The following is a 24,090-nucleotide window of genomic DNA, read 5'->3' as shown; positions in this document are numbered from 1 at the left end:
ATTTGCTCTTCGACTATTTGCTGAAATCCTGCAAAGATTTCAGGCTGTCCTATATCATAGGCTTCTTCCAACCTAGAGGTGAGATCCCCTTGATTATAATTTATATTGCCCCCATGACTCTGGGTATTGGGGTATTCTTGCGCTTTAATCAGCTGATCAAATACTAGAGAGGCTTTTTCAATTTTACAGATGCCTTCCTCTGAGCTGAAGGGATAAATAGACTGAATTGTAAATAATCCCTCTGGCATAGATGCAAATTATTGTTCTATTAATTGTTCTTCAGTTAAGTATCCTTCAGGTATTAGCCCAATTACATTATTCTGGAATCCAAAAGTATAATAACTTGATTCCAGCGCATATCCTATGGTAGTTCCCTTGTATAAGGTGATATCCTGTGGGGTCATGTTATGCACAATAACATGTATTGGAATAGTTCCAATATTTACCATAGGAGTATGGGTCATTGTTATACCCAGATTTTGCATTCTATGGGAGAGGCATATCAGTGTTTTAATTTCTGACATCTTTTTACCTGTAACGATTAGAGAAATTTATCAGCCCCAGCCTTGTATTGCATATCTATGTAAGAGATCATTGCCAATGTATATTTGATTATGGGGAGTATTTAAAACTAAAAACAGGTGCTTTGCTGATTTATTACCTATGGATATAGATAATAAACCCTTAGCTGTGATGTTATAGCTTTCACACTTGTCATCCAGGTCATGGACCAAGAGATCTTGGGGAGAAAGGTATTTAATCACTTTAGGTTTAGCGATCTGCACTAATAAGCTTTCGCTTATATAGATAGCTTCCTATTTTAAGCTCAGTTTGGCATACTTGTTTTTTCCAAGGTCATGCACTCGCACAGGGATAAATAGATCATCCTTAACTCTCTCAATTCCTGCGAGGTATTGAGTGTTGCCTCCCCCTTTAGGGATTTTATGATCCCCCTTGTGGAGAGATATGGTTAATACATCTAAGGAAATATTTGCTATCTTTCCAGGCAAAATTTTAAAAATATTACCATCAGCGCCACTTAAAGGAGTCTGATCATTCATTTGTAGGATAGTGATTTCAGGTATAGAGTTATTCCTGAAATGAATCTCCACAGCATCTGGCTTCTCTTCCACCACATGACAGTTATGTCGGGTGCGAGTTAAACCGGAGCGCTCATAATTAATAGGCCTTTTTACTTGTGACCAAATTACAATATTTATGCAATCAATTATGGTGCTTAATCGCTTCAGGAGATCACTACCAATTATTAAACGATCAGTTGGCAGATCCACTATAATGACAGAGTGTTTTATTACCCTGTTCCAACCGACAATCTGTGAAAAGGAATCACAAAAAAGAGGGCGCCTCCTAGTGTAATATTGCAAGAGAAATGGCACAGACAGAATAGGTGAAGATTGAATACTCACAAATAAAGCAGCACCTATGTGCTGATTGGGGCAGGCTGGGGATTCACAGTGACCCAGCTACACTGATCCTGTCGCAGGATGAAGAATTCCACTGTATCCAGACCAGTAATCTGCGAGGAGAAATTACAAAGAGCACCTCCTAGGGCAATAATGCAAAATAAATGGCACAATTCATCAATGTGAAAATATTATACTCACAAATAAAGCGGCACCTATGTGCTGATTGAGACAAGCTGGGGAATCGCAGTGACCCAGCTACACTGATACTGCAGCAGGATGTTGTTAACCAATGTGTCCAAAAAACAGGCTTAGGCTTCCATAAAAAATAACAATTTATTAACCAATTGTTTAAAAATTCAAGGGATAAAAACAATAATACCCCAATACATAAAACAAATGTTAAAAACAGTTGCAACGCATTTCTCAGCCCACAGGCTGTTTCCTCAGGCATCTGACTTCAACAGATGCCTGAGGAAACAGCCTGTGGGCTGAGAAACGCGTTGCAATTGTTTTTAACATTTGTTTTTATGTATTGGGGTATTACTGTTTTATCCCTTGAATTTTTAAACAATTGGTTAATAAATTGTTATTTTTTATGGAAGCCTAAGCCTGTTTTTTGGACACGTTGGTTAACAACATCCTGCTGCAGTATCAGTGTAGCTGGGTCACTGTGATTCCCCAGCTTGTCTCAATCAGCACATAGGTGCTCCTTTATTTGCGAGTATAATATTTTCACATTGATGAATTGTTCCATTTATTTTGCATTATTGCACTAGGAGGTGCTCTATGTAATTTCTTCTCGCAGATTACTGGTCTGGATACAGTGGAATTCTTCATCCTGCGACAGGATCAGTGTAGCTGGGTCACTGTGAATCCCCAGCCTGCCCCAATCAGCACATAGGTGCTGCTTTATTTGTGAGTATTCAATCTTCACCTATTCTGTCTGTGCCATTTCTCTTGCAATATTACACTAGGAGGCACCCTCTTTTTTGTGATTCCTTTTCACAGATTGTCGGTTGGTCATCATTTTTTTTGGTTCAAGAGGAGCTGCCCCTCAAGTCTGATCATCTTACTACTAATTACATTGGATTTGATAAACAGGATCCTACCAAAGATTTCAGGACTTGAATGAACATTGGCTTAAGCCACCTTGCCTAGGTCAAGGATACAGTTTTTTTAAAGAGTCATATGTTTCCATATCATTTGTTACTTGTTGTTTACTAAATATTGTTATTTTACCTATATTATCTATTTATTTATATTTTCTGGTTTTTATAATAGAGCCTCCTATAGTTGGATACCTAGGTATCATCAACTGTTTCTTGTATTACCCTGTTCCCCAGCCTTAGTTTTAACCATGCTGTACCGTAGACATTTAGAGAGTCACCCCCAACACCTATTAGTGAACCATCAAATTATTTTATTTTTAGGTTTATGGGGTGTTAGCTCATTTAGCTGTGTGTAGTACCTGTGGGATAAAATAGTTGCCTGAGATCCAGTATAAATTAATCCCATGATACAGTTAGCAACTGAATTCTGGAGCTCAAATACAAAAATTACAAAATTCCCATCTTCGCATCAAAACAAAATCCAATTGCACGCTGACCGCAGTCCACTCTTTTAAATACTTAGGTATGTTGTTAGACCCCAATCTATCTTTTGGACTCCACATAGAAAAACTTGCCTCTAAACTTTATCCAAAACTAGGTGCCCTGTACAGAAACAAATCTTGCCTCAGCCCTACAGTAAAGGAAAAGATTGTACAGCAAATGCTGATGCCTATCTTGGATTATGGGGACATAGTATATGCACCTGCTCCACAAACTCACCTTAATAAACTAAATACATTATATAACTCGTTCTGCCGCTTTGTGCTACAATGTAACTACAGGACCCACCACTGTGACATGCTAAAAGAACTAAACTGGCTGTCGCTGGAATCCAGACGCACCCTCCATCTTTCCTTCCTTGTCTTTAAGAGCCTTTCTGGGAAGCTCCCACCCTACCTGAGCAGAATGCTCTGCCCTGCTATTCCCACCTCCTATAACCTCCAATCCAATAACAGCACATTATTTAGCTTGCCTCAATACAAAAAGAAAGCAGCTCGATCCTCCTTTTCCTACAAAGCACCACAATTATGGAATGACCTCCCTCACACTTTAAAAACTTTCCCAAGCCTAAAATCCTTTAAGAGATCCCTCTATACATATCTCAAAACAGAATGCTCCTGTCATGGTTGATTAAATATTTCGTACCTGCTCTATGTTAAATGTTTGCTTATATTGTGTATTATTATTGTTGTTTTTTGTATTTTATTGTACCCTATTGTATCAATGCAATGTTTTGTGATCCCAGGACATACTTGAAAATGAGAGAAATCTCAATGTATCCTTCCTGGTAAAATATTTTATAAATAAATAAATAAATAATACATAATATCTCCCTGCAGTTTCTACCATTTCACACATAAAATTGGCATGATTACACAATTATGGTCTTCGCCACGTGTTACCTGTATTCGCCATGTTACCTGATGCAGGAGAATTTTCATGCTCACCATTCACGTCCTCTATAATAGGGCTGATTGGGTTCCTGTGTACTGCATCTGTGGGAATAAGGTTAAGAGAATACTGCAAAGGAAGAGATTTGTTAGAGCTTTCAGGCTGAGGTTGCTCGTCATCACAGCTAAATCGTCCGTTTCCGGTCTGTAGGGAGAGAACATGATTAGTACCATTATTGACATTTATCATTTTATTTGGTATATCTCTCCCCTCTCTTTCAGGTAATACTGCAGTATTTATGACTGTGCCTGTGGCCCACTGCTGAGCACTGGCAGTACCCCTAAAAAAGCATTGTTAGGTTTCTGAGCCATCAAAGCTTGACTCATATTAGTAAATAGTGTACATAATTGACTAACTTGCGTACTGAGTTGGCCCACTTGAAAGGACAAGCTATCTTTACCCATGGACCGATTTTTTTATATCCCAGGGTATTTATTCCTCTATCCTCAGGATCCCTCAGAATCATAACTATTGTTCCTATTTTGACGTGGTTGTCTTTGGGGTTCAACTTGTTCAGTGTTAATATTTTGGGGAACACTATTTACTTGAGGTGTCTGGTTACCCTGAGAGTATTTTCGCCACTATTGGTATTTACTTTTACAGGGATACGGATAACCTTGTGGGTTTTCATCGCTTTGGGGATAACTATTTACCTAGGTATGCCCCCCATTTTGAGTATATTCTCTCTGCGCCTTAACCCGTGTTGGGGGAGGGGCAGAGTTAAAACTTTGTGGTGATGGCCTGTTTTCTCAGGCCACCTCTGCATAGGTTTTCTTGTTAGACTCCAAATTGAGGGGGCTAGGTGACACCCTAGTTTCTGTCACAATTTTTGGTTTGGGTTTTGGTTCCCTTTTAACTCCCTGTTCACCGGACTGCTGAATAGAGTATAGCTTTGTACTCTCTTTGATCAGCCAGTCGAATGAGCAGTGCTTATCAAAATCTCTAGCTAAATTAATTTTGATGTGCGCTGGCAATGCTTTGAAAAATAAATTTACAAGTTCTGAGCTTTCAAATATGGGCTAGTCTTCGGTCATACTGTACGCACTTTTCAGTGCAGAAAGGAATTCGATAGGGCTTTGCCCCACATTTTAAACCGTATACAGTTATTTTCGCTGCGGTTTTAGTGTGATATTTCCCAAATTCCTTTTTGCATTGATTTTGCGTTTCATTCCAGGAATGAATATTCATATACTTTAGTGAAGCAAAGAGTTATTCCTGAAATGAATCTCCACAGCATCTGGCTTCTCTTCCACCACATGACAGTTATGTCGGGTGCGAGTTAAACCGGAGCGCTCATAATTAATAGGCCTTTTTACTTGTGACCAAATTACAATATTTATGCAATCAATTATGGTGCTTAATCGCTTCAGGAGATCACTACCAATTATTAAACGATCAGTTGGCAGATCCACTATAATGACAGAGTGTTTTATTACCCTGTTCCAACCGACAATCTGTGAAAAGGAATCACAAAAAAGAGGGCGCCTCCTAGTGTAATATTGCAAGAGAAATGGCACAGACAGAATAGGTGAAGATTGAATACTCACAAATAAAGCAGCACCTATGTGCTGATTGGGGCAGGCTGGGGATTCACAGTGACCCAGCTACACTGATCCTGTCGCAGGATGAAGAATTCCACTGTATCCAGACCAGTAATCTGCGAGGAGAAATTACAAAGAGCACCTCCTAGGGCAATAATGCAAAATAAATGGCACAATTCATCAATGTGAAAATATTATACTCACAAATAAAGCGGCACCTATGTGCTGATTGAGACAAGCTGGGGAATCGCAGTGACCCAGCTACACTGATACTGCAGCAGGATGTTGTTAACCAATGTGTCCAAAAAACAGGCTTAGGCTTCCATAAAAAATAACAATTTATTAACCAATTGTTTAAAAATTCAAGGGATAAAAACAATAATACCCCAATACATAAAACAAATGTTAAAAACAGTTGCAACGCATTTCTCAGCCCACAGGCTGTTTCTTCAGGCATCTGACTTCAACAGATGCCTGAGGAAACAGCCTGTGGGCTGAGAAACGCGTTGCAATTGTTTTTAACATTTGTTTTTATGTATTGGGGTATTACTGTTTTATCCCTTGAATTTTTAAACAATTGGTTAATAAATTGTTATTTTTTATGGAAGCCTAAGCCTGTTTTTTGGACACGTTGGTTAACAACATCCTGCTGCAGTATCAGTGTAGCTGGGTCACTGTGATTCCCCAGCTTGTCTCAATCAGCACATAGGTGCTCCTTTATTTGCGAGTATAATATTTTCACATTGATGAATTGTTCCATTTATTTTGCATTATTGCACTAGGAGGTGCTCTATGTAATTTCTTCTCGCAGATTACTGGTCTGGATACAGTGGAATTCTTCATCCTGCGACAGGATCAGTGTAGCTGGGTCACTGTGAATCCCCAGCCTGCCCCAATCAGCACATAGGTGCTGCTTTATTTGTGAGTATTCAATCTTCACCTATTCTGTCTGTGCCATTTCTCTTGCAATATTACACTAGGAGGCACCCTCTTTTTTGTGATTCCTTTTCACAGATTGTCGGTTGGTCATCATTTTTTTTGGTTCAAGAGGAGCTGCCCCTCAAGTCTGATCATCTTACTACTAATTACATTGGATTTGATAAACAGGATCCTACCAAAGATTTCAGGACTTGAATGAACATTGGCTTAAGCCACCTTGCCTAGGTCAAGGATACAGTTTTTTTAAAGAGTCATATGTTTCCATATCATTTGTTACTTGTTGTTTACTAAATATTGTTATTTTACCTATATTATCTATTTATTTATATTTTCTGGTTTTTATAATAGAGCCTCCTATAGTTGGATACCTAGGTATCATCAACTGTTTCTTGTATTACCCTGTTCCCCAGCCTTAGTTTTAACCATGCTGTACCGTAGACATTTAGAGAGTCACCCCCAACACCTATTAGTGAACCATCGAATTATTTTATTTTTAGGTTTATGGGGTGTTAGCTCATTTAGCTGTGTGTAGTACCTGTGGGATAAAATAGTTGCCCGAGATCCAGTATAAATTAATCCCATGATACAGTTAGCAACTGAATTCTGGAGCTCAAATACAAAAATTACAAAATTCCCATCTTCGCATCAAAACAAAATCCAATTGCACGCTGACCGCAGTCCACTCTTTTAAATACTTAGGTATGTTGTTAGACCCCAATCTATCTTTTGGACTCCACATAGAAAAACTTGCCTCTAAACTTTATCCAAAACTAGGTGCCCTGTACAGAAACAAATCTTGCCTCAGCCCTACAGTAAAGGAAAAGATTGTACAGCAAATGCTGATGCCTATCTTGGATTATGGGGACATAGTATATGCACCTGCTCCACAAACTCACCTTAATAAACTAAATACATTATATAACTCGTTCTGCCGCTTTGTGCTACAATGTAACTACAGGACCCACCACTGTGACATGCTAAAAGAACTAAACTGGCTGTCGCTGGAATCCAGACGCACCCTCCATCTTTCCTTCCTTGTCTTTAAGAGCCTTTCTGGGAAGCTCCCACCCTACCTGAGCAGAATGCTCTGCCCTGCTATTCCCACCTCCTATAACCTCCAATCCAATAACAGCACATTATTTAGCTTGCCTCAATACAAAAAGAAAGCAGCTCGATCCTCCTTTTCCTACAAAGCACCACAATTATGGAATGACCTCCCTCACACTTTAAAAACTTTCCCAAGCCTAAAATCCTTTAAGAGATCCCTCTATACATATCTCAAAACAGAATGCTCCTGTCATGGTTGATTAAATATTTCGTACCTGCTCTATGTTAAATGTTTGCTTATATTGTGTATTATTATTGTTGTTTTTTGTATTTTATTGTACCCTATTGTATCAATGCAATGTTTTGTGATCCCAGGACATACTTGAAAATGAGAGAAATCTCAATGTATCCTTCCTGGTAAAATATTTTATAAATAAATAAATAAATAATACATAATATCTCCCTGCAGTTTCTACCATTTCACACATAAAATTGGCATGATTACACAATTATGGTCTTCGCCACGTGTTACCTGTATTCGCCATGTTACCTGATGCAGGAGAATTTTCATGCTCACCATTCACGTCCTCTATAATAGGGCTGATTGGGTTCCTGTGTACTGCATCTGTGGGAATAAGGTTAAGAGAATACTGCAAAGGAAGAGATTTGTTAGAGCTTTCAGGCTGAGGTTGCTCGTCATCACAGCTAAATCGTCCGTTTCCGGTCTGTAGGGAGAGAACATGATTAGTACCATTATTGACATTTATCATTTTATTTGGTATATCTCTCCCCTCTCTTTCAGGTAATACTGCAGTATTTATGACTGTGCCTGTGGCCCACTGCTGAGCACTGGCAGTACCCCTAAAAAAGCATTGTTAGGTTTCTGAGCCATCAAAGCTTGACTCATATTAGTAAATAGTGTACATAATTGACTAACTTGCGTACTGAGTTGGCCCACTTGAAAGGACAAGCTATCTTTACCCATGGACCGATTTTTTTATATCCCAGGGTATTTATTCCTCTATCCTCAGGATCCCTCAGAATCATAACTATTGTTCCTATTTTGACGTGGTTGTCTTTGGGGTTCAACTTGTTCAGTGTTAATATTTTGGGGAACACTATTTACTTGAGGTGTCTGGTTACCCTGAGAGTATTTTCGCCACTATTGGTATTTACTTTTACAGGGATACGGATAACCTTGTGGGTTTTCATCGCTTTGGGGATAACTATTTACCTAGGTATGCCCCCCATTTTGAGTATATTCTCTCTGCGCCTTAACCCGTGTTGGGGGAGGGGCAGAGTTAAAACTTTGTGGTGATGGCCTGTTTTCTCAGGCCACCTCTGCATAGGTTTTCTTGTTAGACTCCAAATTGAGGGGGCTAGGTGACACCCTAGTTTCTGTCACAATTTTTGGTTTGGGTTTTGGTTCCCTTTTAACTCCCTGTTCACCGGACTGCTGAATAGAGTATAGCTTTGTACTCTCTTTGATCAGCCAGTCGAATGAGCAGTGCTTATCAAAATCTCTAGCTAAATTAATTTTGATGTGCGCTGGCAATGCTTTGAAAAATAAATTTACAAGTTCTGAGCTTTCAAATATGGGCTAGTCTTCGGTCATACTGTACGCACTTTTCAGTGCAGAAAGGAATTCGATAGGGCTTTGCCCCACATTTTAAACCGTATACAGTTATTTTCGCTGCGGTTTTAGTGTGATATTTCCCAAATTCCTTTTTGCATTGATTTTGCGTTTCATTCCAGGAATGAATATTCATATACTTTAGTGAAGCAAAGAATTTGTGATGTTTACCCTCAAATACCCAGGGCAGAAATTAAATAAATTTTTGACTGCTCACTAGTAACATTCATTATAGATAAAGCATTTTCAAAGGCCTCTAAGTGGTCAATTATAAAAGTTGTTCCATTTTTGGAAAAATTAGGTATTGCATCCTTTAAGAAAGTAATTATATTAGGGTGTCATATAAGTTTATTAGACGTATCTTGGGCTTCCTAGGGACCTTATTCTTGGGGCTGGAGTGCCCCCTATCTGCCCTATATTTACTATGGGGAGACCCCCTACGTACATTAGTACTATGTGTGCTATTTGGGTAGCTAGCTCCGCCCTCTGACTCACTATTAGAGATGCCCTCCCCCTCCTCATCTGAGGAATAGCAGTTCCCTGAATTTATAACATGAGGTAACTGTCTATTCGGGAAGCGTATTTCTGACCCAATAGGAGTCCTTTGTTTAAATTCTTCCCTAAATTTCTGCTGTTCATTTCTGATGTATTCTTTAAGAGATTTAGAATTATCTGCATTGTCCTCATTGCTAATAGAGGGGTTTTCATTATGACGATACAGCCTTTTTAAATCACCTTATTCTCTCTGGCTTTGTGCGAGTTCCTTATGCAAATCTTCTATCTGAGCTACTAAATTCTGGTTATATTTTTGTAATGTGGTCATGTTTTGGGCAAACATCAATTTTATCCTGGATTCGTTTTGCCTCTTCCTCATCTAACCTTAATGAATAATTGTCACCCCTCAGTTGCTCCAATTGTGAATTTTGTACTTCTATTTTATTGTACATTTCATCGTTCACATAGAGGAGCAGGCCCCAAGTTTTGAAAATGATTTCATTGCGTTTTTTGAGATTGGCCCAATTTTAACAGCCCTTGAAATATTTCGCTTTCGCCATACCATATATTATCTCCAATATTTTTGGCCTTAGTCTTCAGCATCTTAATGTAAGCGCCTAATTCTCCCTTAATACTTAATCTATTTTTAAGGTATGTAATGACTTCTGATTTAAGCATTCCTGCCTGACTAACGGGCAATTTTGGGGAACATATTTCAACACTATGTATCAATTCAATTGATTCACTTCTAGTAACAGACATTATTATATTGGCTTAATATTTAGTTAAATTAAAATGCTAATACAATTTTGACCAATTAGAAGAAAGAAAAAAAATATTTTCAAATTTATTTTAAAATATGAAAAATGTATATATTTTTTTATAATCTCTATTTACTACAAATATATTATATTAATTTGATAAATATAAATTATATCTACTGCAGCGCCTCCAATTAATATGTCAGTATATAGCTGGGTTATAAAACAATTTATTTATTGTTATTCTTTAAAACAAACCCCCAATTAAAATGTATATACGAAACAATTAAAATTAATATTTTATTCCTAAATTCTTTATATTAGTTAAAGTTATAAACACATTGAATTATATTTATAGAAAACCAGATTATGAATCGGATGATACACATTTATGCTTTTACAATATTCTATAAAAACAATTTACCTTATCCACAATGAATTTCATTAAAATACCACAATATGGAACACTAACTTTCACAGTGCCTAGGTAAACAATATAACAATATACTTTAACAGCCAATTTCTATGCCAAGTTATCTGAGATTAAATAAATTTGTATTTATCTACAATAAGGCAAATTCTAAAATATATTTATATAGTTGCAAAGATAAATTACTTGGCAAACAAAAGACTAGTTTTAAACTACACAGGACTATGAAACACAATCTTAAAATACTAATTGTGCCCTTTTAAATTTACCAGCTGTAATCTAACTATAGCCTTTGATTTAAAATATTAAATATACTTAACAGTTTCTTATACTTTACCCAAATAAATCAATGTTTCAGCTTCCAGTGTTCCCCTGATAAATCCAATTTCACCTCATAAATTAAAAGATGTAATTTTTGCAAGATGGGTAAAAATTAGGCCCAGATTGCTTTATATAGACTGGGTCTCAAGACAACAGTTTGTCAGTCAAAATTCAGCACAGAGTTCCTTTTTTTTCTCTTGCCTGAGGTTATATCACATGATATAACCCCACCCCTTTTTATTCTAATCATCAGTGAAATTAGGATGATAGGCCCTTCGGAAGCTTGTCCCTGATTGGTTGTTTGGGAGACGCCTCCCTGATTGGCTACTGGGAAATTTCATTTTCAACAGTCAAATGCCTTTTGGCTGTAATAGTTTGCTAACAGTAAACTATATCATGTAATATGTATATTAAGTATATTCACTGTTATCTGATGATATTAATAAACTATGGGATCAGCATATATATCCCATTTAATACAATTGAAAATGTACAATTTGAGATCACACACCAGTATTATCAATTCTATGTTAAAATAGAGAATATTTATATAGACTTCCTATACACCATATGATATGACTTGGGTCACCCCTTGCAGGCAATCCTGTATCAGCATCTATTAGCCCCATCTGGAAAATGGAAAAAAACAAAAACATGTTATATATTTCAAAAATGGGATTATTACAATTGTAATTTAATCTATTACAAATCTGAATTGCATTTCCCATATCCATATATAGATATTTATACAGTCTGGGTATCAATTAAATCTTTGAGAATTATACAGTTCATATAGATGAATTTCTTACTTCTCTTTTTAAAATCATGATTTAAATTTTTATATGCTTTCAGCACTCATAGGGTTAAACATGTCTCTCTGTTTTTTCTTCTTCTGCTATTTCTAACTTGAAACGCCAGATCATCTGGGAGATGTATATTGGGGCTTAGGATGGGACAATATATCACCTATATGCTAAGGGCTATTTCCTGGGCCTTAGTGTTTGCTTATCTGATTTATTCAGACTCTTGTCTCCAAACCCCATGATGTATGCTGGCTTGGTTAATTATCAGATCCATGTAATGACCTCATGTGGAGTGATGAGCTTCAAAGATAAAAATATTTTTGTTCCTAGCTGAAGTATTGTAATCAGGAAACATGGGGGTTGGGTCTGGTCTGTTTTGAGACCAATTCACATCAAATTAGTTTTAGCTAAAAATGAAATATTAGATTCTATGATATATCTGTAGTTTATTTAATGTTACTAAGATACCCTGACATTTTAAATGGACTTAATTTGCCATAATAACATATATTATTATATTATCACTCTATGTAAACACAAATTCTTAACTCTTTACATGAAAACAATTAAAATGAAAATTTTAGTGCCTATCTCTCCCACACCCCCTTGCAGTGTGATTTAAGTCAACTCAGTATTGACCAAGAGAAGTTAAAGGACTGGGGGTGGAGAACATGACAAAATGTGACAGTGAGAATCAGTAGGAAGTACAATACCAATACTGCAGTATCCAATTTAACTTATATTTAAACAAATGATTTTTAACATTTCTTTCAGGAGAAAATATTGTTTCATAGAAATTATAGAAAACAAAGATTTATTTTTATTATTATTATTAAAGGGAGAAAAAGATATCATATACATATAATAGACAAAATGTATATTCTGCATCCAGCAGTACAGGAAAAAAAAAAGAATAAACCAAGCATGACAAAATCCATAAAAAAGACACCGACAAGATCAAATGTATTCTAATAAACAATATATTACTACTCTTAATCTATCTGAGATCAATTCCGTCTTTATCAATCAAAAATATATTGCCTGTCCAAACATTTATCTATGTGAATACAGCCCCAAACCATACCTCCCTTTAAAAATATACTTTGGACATTCTTCTGTCGGTTAGTATTTTTAATAGAGCATTTATTATTATAGTATCCTGTCTGTGTCTGATTTAAAATATCAAACTACGGGGAGGGAGAGAAAAAAAAAAAGAAAGAGGGTGTAATCTCCCTTCCCCCTTTCTCTTTAAAGAAAAAAAAAATATATATATATATATATATAAAGATTAATATATTCCATTCTTCCCCTCTCCCTCCTCACTAATAATGTAGCAATTGTAAAGGCAATACTTCTGCTACTACTAAATTCAGGAAAGGTAGTGTATCTCGCAAGGGTTCTGTAAATTGCCGTTGTTTTGTTAGAGGCCATAAACAGATATAATTTTTCCATTTCCTAAAGAACTTCCTAAATTGTTTTTCTGCATTCAATTTCAAACCCAACCTTTCGAGTAACATCTGATTTTCCATATTATTAAGGAATTCCTACAAACTTGGGGACACTTTTTTTTCCATTTCTTGCAGATTAAATTTCTTGCAGACAGAATAGCCTGATTTATGAAATATCTATCGCCCAAATTCCCAGCTGGGTATAAAAAGAAGATCTGAAATGAATTTAATCTTATCTTATACTTTACAATTTTATTAAGCCAATATTGTACTTTCATCCAATATTGTTGTATTTTAGGACAGCTCCAGAGACAATGCATCAGATCTGCATTTAGCATATTACATTTATAACAGAAATTCTGCTGGGGAGACCATTTACTAATCCTTTCTGGAGTTAAGTAAAAATAATTAACTATTTTACATTGTGACTCCCTCAGATTGACTCTATCTGTGGCTTCTGCTGTCAAGATCACACTATCCAGTATATCTTTACTATGTATTATAGTAAAATATTATGCAAATTTCTCCTTAACCTGATTAATATGGTGTTGCCCAGTGATTTTTATTATATTTTGATACCAGAGTGATATAGAACTTATTCCAGTTTTATAAAGTACTAGACCAGGGTCTATATATGATTGTGACCAATCTAGCCCATATTTTCCTGTGTATGTATCTATCATATGTCTCGCCTGTAAATAGGCATAGAAATGTTTAACTGGCAATTCAAATTCTCGGGTCAGTGTCTCAAAAGATTTAATTATCCCAGTTTGAGGTTCTCTTATCTGTGAAAAATATATAAGGCCTTTTTCTTGCCACTCCCGAAAAACTCTATTATTATTCCCTGGTGAAAAGTCAACACTACCAATAATATGAAGAAACAGGGAGACCCGATATTCCTGTCCCAGGAGCTTGCAGTATTTTTGCCATGCTGTAACTACATTTGCAAATGTAACCAATTTATTTACATTGCTCGGTAACTGCCTGCACGGACAATGCAATATTGCCTGTAGATGAAATAGCTTATAGTATGTGACATACTCTGTCTTAGCGAGCCAATCTAGGCCATATTTTACTATTGTAACATAATTGTATACCTTTATATTGGGTAGAGAGAATCCCCCAAATTGTTTTCCCTGACTGAGCTTTTCCATCGATATCCGTGCCTTCTTCTTTCCCCAAATAAAGCCTGCACATGCTCTGTTGTATCTGTCTATGTCTTTCTTCAGAATGAATAAAGGTAAATTCTGTAACAAAAATAGAAGTTTGGGAAAAATAATCGTTTTGATCAGCATAATTCTTGCTGTTAATGATAAGTAATATATATTCCATTTACCTAGATCATTCTGAATTTTATCTAAGAGCTCTTTGTAGTTTAATTTATACCACTCCTTAGGGTTCCTACTTATTTTGATCTCTAAATAGTTTATATGTTGTACTTCTTTGAAGATATGGTGCACACTATCCTTTGCTTTATTAATCCATAAAAATTCTGATTTACTTGGGTTTATCTTATAACCCGAAAATGAGCTGAATTTGTCAATGACTGCCAGGAGACATGGAATAGTAATAGCTGTATTCTGCAGAAACAGCAAAATGTCATCAGCATAGAGTGAAATCAAAACTTTTTGGGCACCTATCCTGACTGGTTGTAATTCTTTTCTGATATATATTGCGAGGGGTTCTAATGCTATATCAAATAAAAGCGAAGACAATGGACAGCCCTGCCGTGTACACTTTTCCAGAATAATATGTTTTGACAGTTCACCGTTAACCAAAAGTTGTGATTTAGGTTTATTGTATATTAACCTTATCAGATGGACCAGGGCGCCGGAGAAACCAAACTTCTCTAATGATGTAAATAAATTATTCCATATAATAGAGTCAAACGCTTTTTCAGCATCTATGGTTAGTATTGCGGTATCTCTATGTTTATGATGTCTATGTTTCCCCCTGGCGTCCTGGCCCCTCTGATATATATGATCTATTACGGTCAATACTCTGCGCATATTTCTTACTGAATTTCTGCCAGGGATAAACCCCGTCTGATCTGGATGTATCACATCTGCTTTTAAGCCTTTCTGCTATTACTGACATTAATATTTTGTAATCATGATTCAACAGTGAGATAGGGCGATAAGAGGACATATTCTCTGGGTCTTTCCCTTTTTTATAAATTAATGTAATTATTGAATCCACAAAATACGATGAGCTCATATTTTTTTTTAAGATAATACTCATTATATAATGTTGTTAATGTCTCTGCAATCTCTTCATGTATAATTTTGTAAAATTACGCTGTAAGGCCATCTGGGCCAGGAGCTTTCCCTGATTTAGCTTTTTTAATTACATTTACTACTTCTATTTTAGTAATTGGTGCATTTATCAGTTGTAATGCCTCCTGGGATATACGTGGGATATTTAATCCTTGCCAAAATTCTTCTTTCACTTGAAGATTTATGTTCCCCTTTGAGTACAAATTTTGATAATACCTCAAGAATAGCTCTCTAATTTCTGTCGTATTAGTATATAGTTTTCCTGCCATTTTAATAGCGGGTATCATATTAATTTTTTTCTGGAATTTGACGAGCTTGGCCAGATGTTTGGCTGATATCCCTTGATATCCCTGATATGTAGACCTTGATTTTAGCTCTTCCCGTGCCCATTTTTCCTTCATATAGTGTTCCCTTTCTGCTCTTGCTTGTTTATATTTTTTCCATGTGTTGTTATTAGAGTTTTTTAGATAACTTTCATATGTGTTTCTGAGTTGATTTGCTAATTGTATTTCTCTAGCTTTATTTTACCGGGACATCTTCAACATATAAGCCTTAACCTCCCCACGTATAACTGCCTTACCCGCCTCCCTCAAGATTTCGGTTTTATTTGCATATTATTTATTATGTGCAGCGTACTCCCACTATTTTTGTTTTAACCAGTGTACAAATTGCATATTATTATTCATGAAGCTCGGGAAACGAAATGTATTTGTCTTCTTCTGCAGCAAATTTGCTGCAGAAATCTTTAAACTGATAATCGCATAGTCTGAAAGCATTATGCCTGCAATATGAGTATCAATATCGTATTTTAATAACTGCTCATCCAGCAGAAACATATCTATTCAGGAGAAATTATTATATGTTTTAGATTCACAGGTGTATGCCCGCTCATCCGGGTGTTGTAATCGCCAGATATCTTTCACCTTTATTATATATGTAAATTTACGAAAAAAATTAGCTTCCCTGTAATTGGCAGCTCTACGTCTGAGTTTAAATCTATCTATGTCTGGGTATATTGTATTATTCATGTCTCCTGCCAATATCAGATTCTGACCTAAATATGGTAATAATTTTGTTTTAAGCGTATCCCAGAATTTTATCTTTAGCTTATTTGGGCCATATATATTACATAAAGTCCAGACAATATTATCGATTTTAACCTGTACAATAATATATCTCTTGTGAGGATCTAATTCTTGCTTTATAATTGTGTAATTCAGATTCTTACTAAAAAGGACAGTCACTCCGCATTTGTGATTGTCACAAGGAGTTGCAATAATCTCTGGAGTTGCAATAATCTCTGAAATCCAATTTGTTTTCAATTTTTGTATCTCTGTATTTTTTAAATGCAACTCCTGTAAAAATATGATATCTGACTTATTTTTTTTTCACCATTTTTAATATATTCTTACGTTTAGTGGGGGAGGTTATCACCCCTACATTCCAACTTAATAACTTAAGAGACATATTCATTTACTATACTCCGCTTATTCTTACCAAAAACAGTGAAGAGGGGAGAGAGAGGGAAAAAAAAACAAACAAACAAAAAAAAAACTCCCACCCCCCTTCCGCTCTTGCGTCCGTACTATAGCCATGCTTGTTATAAGTCCACTTGTATTTTTTAGAGAACCTTCCTGAATAAATCCTGCCATTATCTAGAACTTCAGACTTCAATGTTATTTTCATGACAGAAAGATTTAGCTTCTTCTACCGAGCTTAGAACTATGGTACCCTCCATACTAAGGACTGTGCTTTTTGCAGGATATCTCATAGTAGCTTTTAATCCTGCTTTAATCAGTCCTGTACAGAACGGTGCCATTGCTCACCTTTTTGTTGATGTCTCCACCGAGAAATCCTGGAATATAAGGATTTGTTTCTTATCTATAGTGGGTGTCTGAGTTTTTCTATAGTGCTGCATTATTTTAACTTTTATCCTGAAAGTTAATATATTTAATCAGTAGCATTCTAGGGCGTGCATTACCTCCCACATTTTGTCTGACACTTCCAACCATATGTGCACGTTCTACTTGAAGTGCTCCATTTTCAGCTTGTATCCCTAGTAAATTTGGTAGAGTAGTAGATCAAAACTTCACTAAGTCTTCATACTCTTTCGTCTCAGGTAACCCCACTATCCATACATTGCTCCGTCTGGACCTATCCTCTAAGTCCTCTATTTTTAACTGTAATGTCTTAATCATGTCCGTATGTCTGACTATGCTTACATCCTGCTTATCATTCCTGTCTTCTAAGTCCGATACCCGGGTCTCCACTTCAGTCATTCTACTTGCAAATTGTCTGATTTCATTTGACAAATCAGAAATCTCTTTTTTAACTATATCAAATTGTGATAATATTATATCCGCTAACTGGTTAGTTGTTAGTTGTGTTTCTGTATTGCTATCTGGACTCGCTAAGTTTAAATCTTGACCGATTTCGGGTAACGATTTTTGTCTTTTATCTCTCTTTACAGGCATAGCTGGGGACCGTTTTTTTGTAATATATATTTCCATGAATTCCCTGTAGAGAATCTTATCACTTTCTATAGTATACCCCAATATATAATTGATATTTCCATGTTTATATGCTCCTCCCCTACTTCAACAACCACAGTATAGATACAATATAAATCCACTAAAATGTTTCAGCAAGTTAAAATAGTACCTTGATTCGTATAATTCCCTCCCTTATTTATGTTATTGCACTATTTCTATATACTTTCTAACACTTACAAATATCCTAACACCTAAGTGGACTAAGGAGCAAGTTCTGTTTTACAACCAATCTATGTGTATAGATAATATTTCACATAACAGCTATAATTACTTATTCCAAAAAGATATTTTCTGCTATCCTCTATTGAACAGGTGAGAGACACAAAAGCATACTTCAATTCGATATATACGATTTCCCACAAGAGTCTCATAAAATTTTGTTACAGCAGGGCTATAAAAAAAAAAAAAAAAGTCTCTTTATCCCCAATCTGCTACTTTTCCTATTTCCCGCTATTTTTTGCCCCTCACTGTCCTTCCTTATCTCTTCCTTGTTTCTTTTTGCTTGTATTCTGGTTTCAAGTAAGGACAATATATACACTTGAATGCTTAATAAAGTCTGATTTATAGTATAGACTGTGAAAGTTTTTGTCAAACTTGCAATGCTTTAGACCCAGTATATTTTTAGAGCCACATTATACACTTGTTATCTAAACTAGAATTGTTACCAAAATTATGCCATAGTTCCCAGATAATTAAGCACCATAGAAGCTCTTGTGCGCTCTTATTTACCCAGGTCAATGCTGCACAGCGTCTTATTGTTTTCACATGTCCTCTGTTTGCAACCAATCCATCAAATCTGGATAATAACAGTTCACCAGAATACTAGGCAGGCAGATAACATATGACAGCCTGTGCTTAACAGCTTCCTAGTCTCAACAGCTCAGCAAACTTTATACCATGCACATGCTTATGCCCCAAAGAAAGTAGCCGGGGCTGTCAAGGTAAGAGCTGTCATAACGAGGAGGCAGTGAGAAGCAATACAATTCACCACAGACACACCGTCTTCTTAAACAGATATATCACACCCATGCAAACAACACAGGGCCAGTACTTGCAATTTCCATTATGCGCTTTGGGCACTTCTGTCTCACACCAACACCCCGGGCTCCTTCACCGCCTGTTGTCAGGATACCTTTCCAGTTGTGATACCTCGCCTCTGTTACAGGATTCCACGTGTACTTTCAAACATGGCGGAATTCTGAGGTTCTGCCGGTCTTTAGATGAGCGTTTCACAGTGAGCTGCCTTTTTATTTTCGCCCTTAGTGATATTCCTCCGTTGTAGAGAGAAAGATTCCTTATCTCTTTTCTTCAGCCCTGGCTGCATGGTGTTTGCTCTGTGTGTCTGGGCCAGCACCATCCGACCTGCAGGTGGCGTTTGCAGACTTCCGTCCTCCAAATATTCCTCCCCCAACGGGGTCAACAACCCCTGCAATAGGAGCGAATCTTTTGGGCGTTCTAGATCGACCTAGCTCCTTTCCCTTGGAGCTGCTGCAAGTGCGCTCTCCTTCTCCCTGCGCTCCGCCCACAAGTTGTGATAGGGCCCCACTTAAATAGATTTTCTACCATTATGTTGTATAGATCTGGGAAGATTCATATTTAGGGGCAATTATAACACACACAGAGATAACTGTACTAAATGCTTGTGGTGAATCAACATCACATATGTAATAACCTAAACAGCTGATCTGTATCACATGAATTGTTACATGTGCCTTTAATTATACCATACGTACAGCTAATCAGAACCATTATTTAGTATTATTTGTCTAAACCATTTAATATACTTTTTACAGACCTGGCCAGAGCACTGAGAGATATCAGGTATTGATGTAACTGGAGTGAATAAGGGAACCTTCTTCCTGAGCACAGACATTGGAGCCTGTTATCAGCATGAACTCATATTTGTTAGGTGAGTAAAATAAATATTATACTGACTTTAATTACTGGGAAAATAGAATAGATCACTCATTAAACAAATATAAACTATTCTATTTATATCTGAATCTTTAAGAACATTACAGTTATAAAGAAGGAGCAACCTCCATTGGGCTGAGGAGGAGGGTAAAAAATACTTCTCTCCCCCTTTTAGACAGATCATGTCCAACAACTGCCTAACCTCACCCCCTGCTGACCTGGTTCATTACTCAGAACACCTCCAACTCCACCTTCCCCTGCCCTGACCTCGCTCATGGAACATCCATAACTGCACTTATGACTACCTTATTTCCATGTGTGAAACACCCACAACTCCCCCAGTGTTCCCCACCCCAGAACCACCACTAATTTGTGTGCTTAATTTTACAGTGACTATTATTATTATTATTATTATTATCAAACTATTAAAGTTTTTGGCTGTTTATATAAATCAAACAACCACACCCTGTTAAAACATCTAACACTGATTATTAGTCTGTGATGATTAAGACATCATGTTCTCACCCAACTGGTTGAACATGAGCCGGGCAGGGCTATATGTGCAGTTGCTTGTGCAATGTTAAAGGAGGACGGTGGATGCCACCTCTTGCCCAGAATACAGATATACTTGTTCCCTGGCTGGGAACATTATCCACACGCACCTTGTTTAATGTGGCCCTATAACTTGTTTTCATCAGTAATTTAGTTTAGTAATGTTTACATTCTATGTCATCCTTTTTTAATTTGTGATTACAGGTAAATACATTTAAAAATACAAAAAGGAAGACATTTTTAAGTATACATTTTTTTTTATTGAGATGGATTATAATTAATAAACAGTCTTATTTTTTGTTATTCCATCTCTTTTTATGTAGACAAACACCTGAATAGTTCATATCCATCCTTCACTACAGGAAGCATCAGAATGATACCGCAAACTCCAAAAGTCTTAGACACCAATGACTATTCACAAACATTGGGGATATCACAGCAGATATTTAAAGGAGATGGTGAATTTGCAAGAACTGGGAAGCAATCATGTGCAGAGAGTTATTTAGTCATTAAACGAGAGGACAACATTTCTGACTTATCTAGTGAAATGATTATCCCAGAGGATAAACCACACATATTTACTGAGTTCTCAAAACATATTAAAGAAGGGAAAAGTCTACAGTCTAGCCAAATGATTCATACAAAGGAACAACTTTTCCAATGTACAGAGTGTGAGAAAAGCTTTAGATCTAAGTCACATCTACTAGAACACTACAAAATGCACACAGGTGAGAAACCACACACATGTTCTGAGTGCTGCAAATGTTTCACACGAATGGATCATATGAAAACTCATAAAAAGATTCACACAGGAGAAAAGCTTTTCACATGTACAGAGTGTGGAAAAAGTTTTACAAAAAAGAGTAATCTGAAAAAGCATGAAAGGATTCACACAGGGGAAAAGCCGTTCACATGTACTGAGTGCGGCAAATGTTTTACACAAATTAATCATCTGAAAACTCATAAAAACATTCACACAGGAGAAAAGCCTTTCACATGTACAGAGTGTGGGAAACGTTTTACAGAAATGAATTGTCTGAAAACTCATGAAATGAGTCACACTGGAGAAAAGCCTTTCACATGTACAGAGTGTGGGAAAAGTTTTACAAAAAAGAGTAATCTGAAAAAGCATGAAATGATTCACACAGGGGAAAAGCCTTTCACATGTACAGAGTGTGGAAAAAGTTTTGCAAAAAAGAGTCATCTGAAAACTCATGAAAGGATTCACACAGGGGAAAAGCCTTTCACATGTACGGAGTGTGGAAAAAGTTTTACACATAAGAGTGATCTGAAAAATCATGAAAAGATTCACACAGGAGAAAAGCCTTTCACATGTACAGAGTGTGGAAAAAGCTTTACACAAATAAGTGGTCTGAAATATCATGAAATGATTCACACAGGCGAAAAGCCGTTCACATGTACAGAGTGTGGAAAATGTTTTACACAAATGAGTAATTTGAAAACTCATGAAATGATTCACACAGGAGAAAAGCCTTTCAGATGTACAGAGTGTGGAAAAAGTTTTACACATAAGAGTGATCTGAAAATTCATGAAAAGATTCACACAGGAGAAAAGCCTTTCACATGTACAGAGTGTGGAAAAAGTTTTACACAAATAAGTGGTCTGAAATATCATGAAATGATTCACACAGGAGAAAAGCCGTTCACATGTACAGAGTGTGGAAAAAGTTTTACAAAAAAGAGTCATCTGAGAACTCATGAACTGATTCACACAGGAGAAAAGCCTTTCACATGTAAAGAGTGTGGAAAAGGTTTTACAGAAAAGAGAAATCTGAAATATCATGAAATGATTCACACAGGGGAAAAGCCTTTCATATGTACAGAGTGTGGAAAAAGTTTTGCAGAAAAGAGAAATCTGAAAAAGCATGAACCAATTCACACAGGAAGAAACCTTTAACATGTTTAGAAAGTAGGGTTGCTACCTTTTGCACAGCCGATTTCCTGACACTTTGCAAATGGGCGTGGCTGAGGATGTGGTTAGGGGTGTGGCTTCACATAACCTTAAAGGAACATTCCAGCCAAAATTGCAATCCACGTGTATGCATTTCAGTTTTGGGTAGAAGCATTTTTGTAATATACATGTATTAGAAAAAATGCTTCTAATAAAAGTTATAGTTGTTTTAAAAGTGTATTTAAGTATGCACCAGGATTTTAAAAACAGCACTTGCTCAGAGAGCCTAAGGTGCTTTTACCATCTGGTAATGACTCAATTTGTTTATTGCTGACATGATACAAGACCCACTGGCGCTATGAGCAGCTGCAGTGTTTAAAATGCTCAGGTGCACTGAGAGTATCTAGTTATGCTTCACATGTACGTGCAGAGAAAAATATCACTGAAATAGTAATAACTTTTACTAGAAACATTTTTGCCAATACGTGTTTATTGCAAATATGTTTCTATCCAAAGATGTAATTCATCTGTGTATTTAAATTTTGACCGGAGTGTCCCTTTTAATAAAATATATTTTACAATTTTTTGGATTGAGTGTTATAATGTTTAATTTAATACACACAGCAAAGATAGATAGTAGACAGACTGGCAGAAAGGTATATATACATAAACAGAGAGACATACACACACATATATATATATATATATATATATATATATGTGTGTGTGTGTGTATATATATTTTCCAATCCTATATTCCATACCAAAGATTCACAAAACTCTAATTAAACCCCAATTGTTTCCTCTAGGGATTCACTTTTGCAACCGATAGCCCAATATGTGGACTTTTTATTGCAACCGGTGGTTCAGGATAATAGAGCATTTTTACTGGATTCCAGTGAACTATTAAGACTCCTGAAAGATGTTAAGATTGAAGCTAATGATCTGTTAGTGGTACTAGATGTAAACAGTCTTTACACCATAATTCCACACCAGGCAGGGTTAGACACAATGAGGGAACTACTTGTGGCTTCTGATAAATACGTGGGTCCACCCATAGAATTTGTGGTGCAGTTGGCTGATTTTTGTTTTACTAAGAATTATTTCAAATTCGAGAAATCCTTTTTTCTTCAAATAACAGGCACGGAGAAGGGGTCGAACATGGCCCCTTCGTATGCCAATCTATTTATGGCAGGTTTTGAAGAACAGTTTCTATGGACCATGGATGTACCTCAAGTTATATTTTACAAGAGGTACATCAGCGATATTTTACGTATCTGCAGGGGTAGTGCTGATAGTTTGCACTTGTGGTTCCAGGAATTCAATAATACAGATACAACTGTTATGTTTAAGATGTTGTATAGTGAAGACCAAATTGAATTCTTGGACCTACTAATTGCAAAGGGACAGACAGGTTTGGAAACAACCCTGTACTCCAAGCCCACAGATCTTAATTCTTTATTGATGTCCAATAGCTG

At 36.4% G+C, this 24,090-nt stretch overlaps 1 protein-coding gene across 1 annotated transcript in view; it reads left to right on the top strand.

The window, feature by feature from the left end:
• LOC128659948 (zinc finger protein 850-like) overlaps positions 1–23,193 on the top strand; it is a 290,341-nt gene extending 267,148 nt beyond the window's left edge. The window contains exon 3 of the mRNA XM_053713539.1: positions 21,529–23,193. Coding sequence (XP_053569514.1) covers positions 21,529–22,618 — 1,090 coding nt within the window. The 3' untranslated portion in view covers positions 22,619–23,193. The remainder of the gene's footprint in view (positions 1–21,528) is intronic.
• Positions 23,194–24,090: the final 897 nt, after the last annotated feature.

Source organism: Bombina bombina, chromosome 5, assembly GCF_027579735.1.
Source record: "Bombina bombina isolate aBomBom1 chromosome 5, aBomBom1.pri, whole genome shotgun sequence".
NCBI classification, from domain to species: domain Eukaryota; kingdom Metazoa; phylum Chordata; class Amphibia; order Anura; family Bombinatoridae; genus Bombina; species Bombina bombina.
Note: the sequence above shows the minus strand (reverse complement) of the source record. Positions and strands in the feature narration are given on the sequence as shown.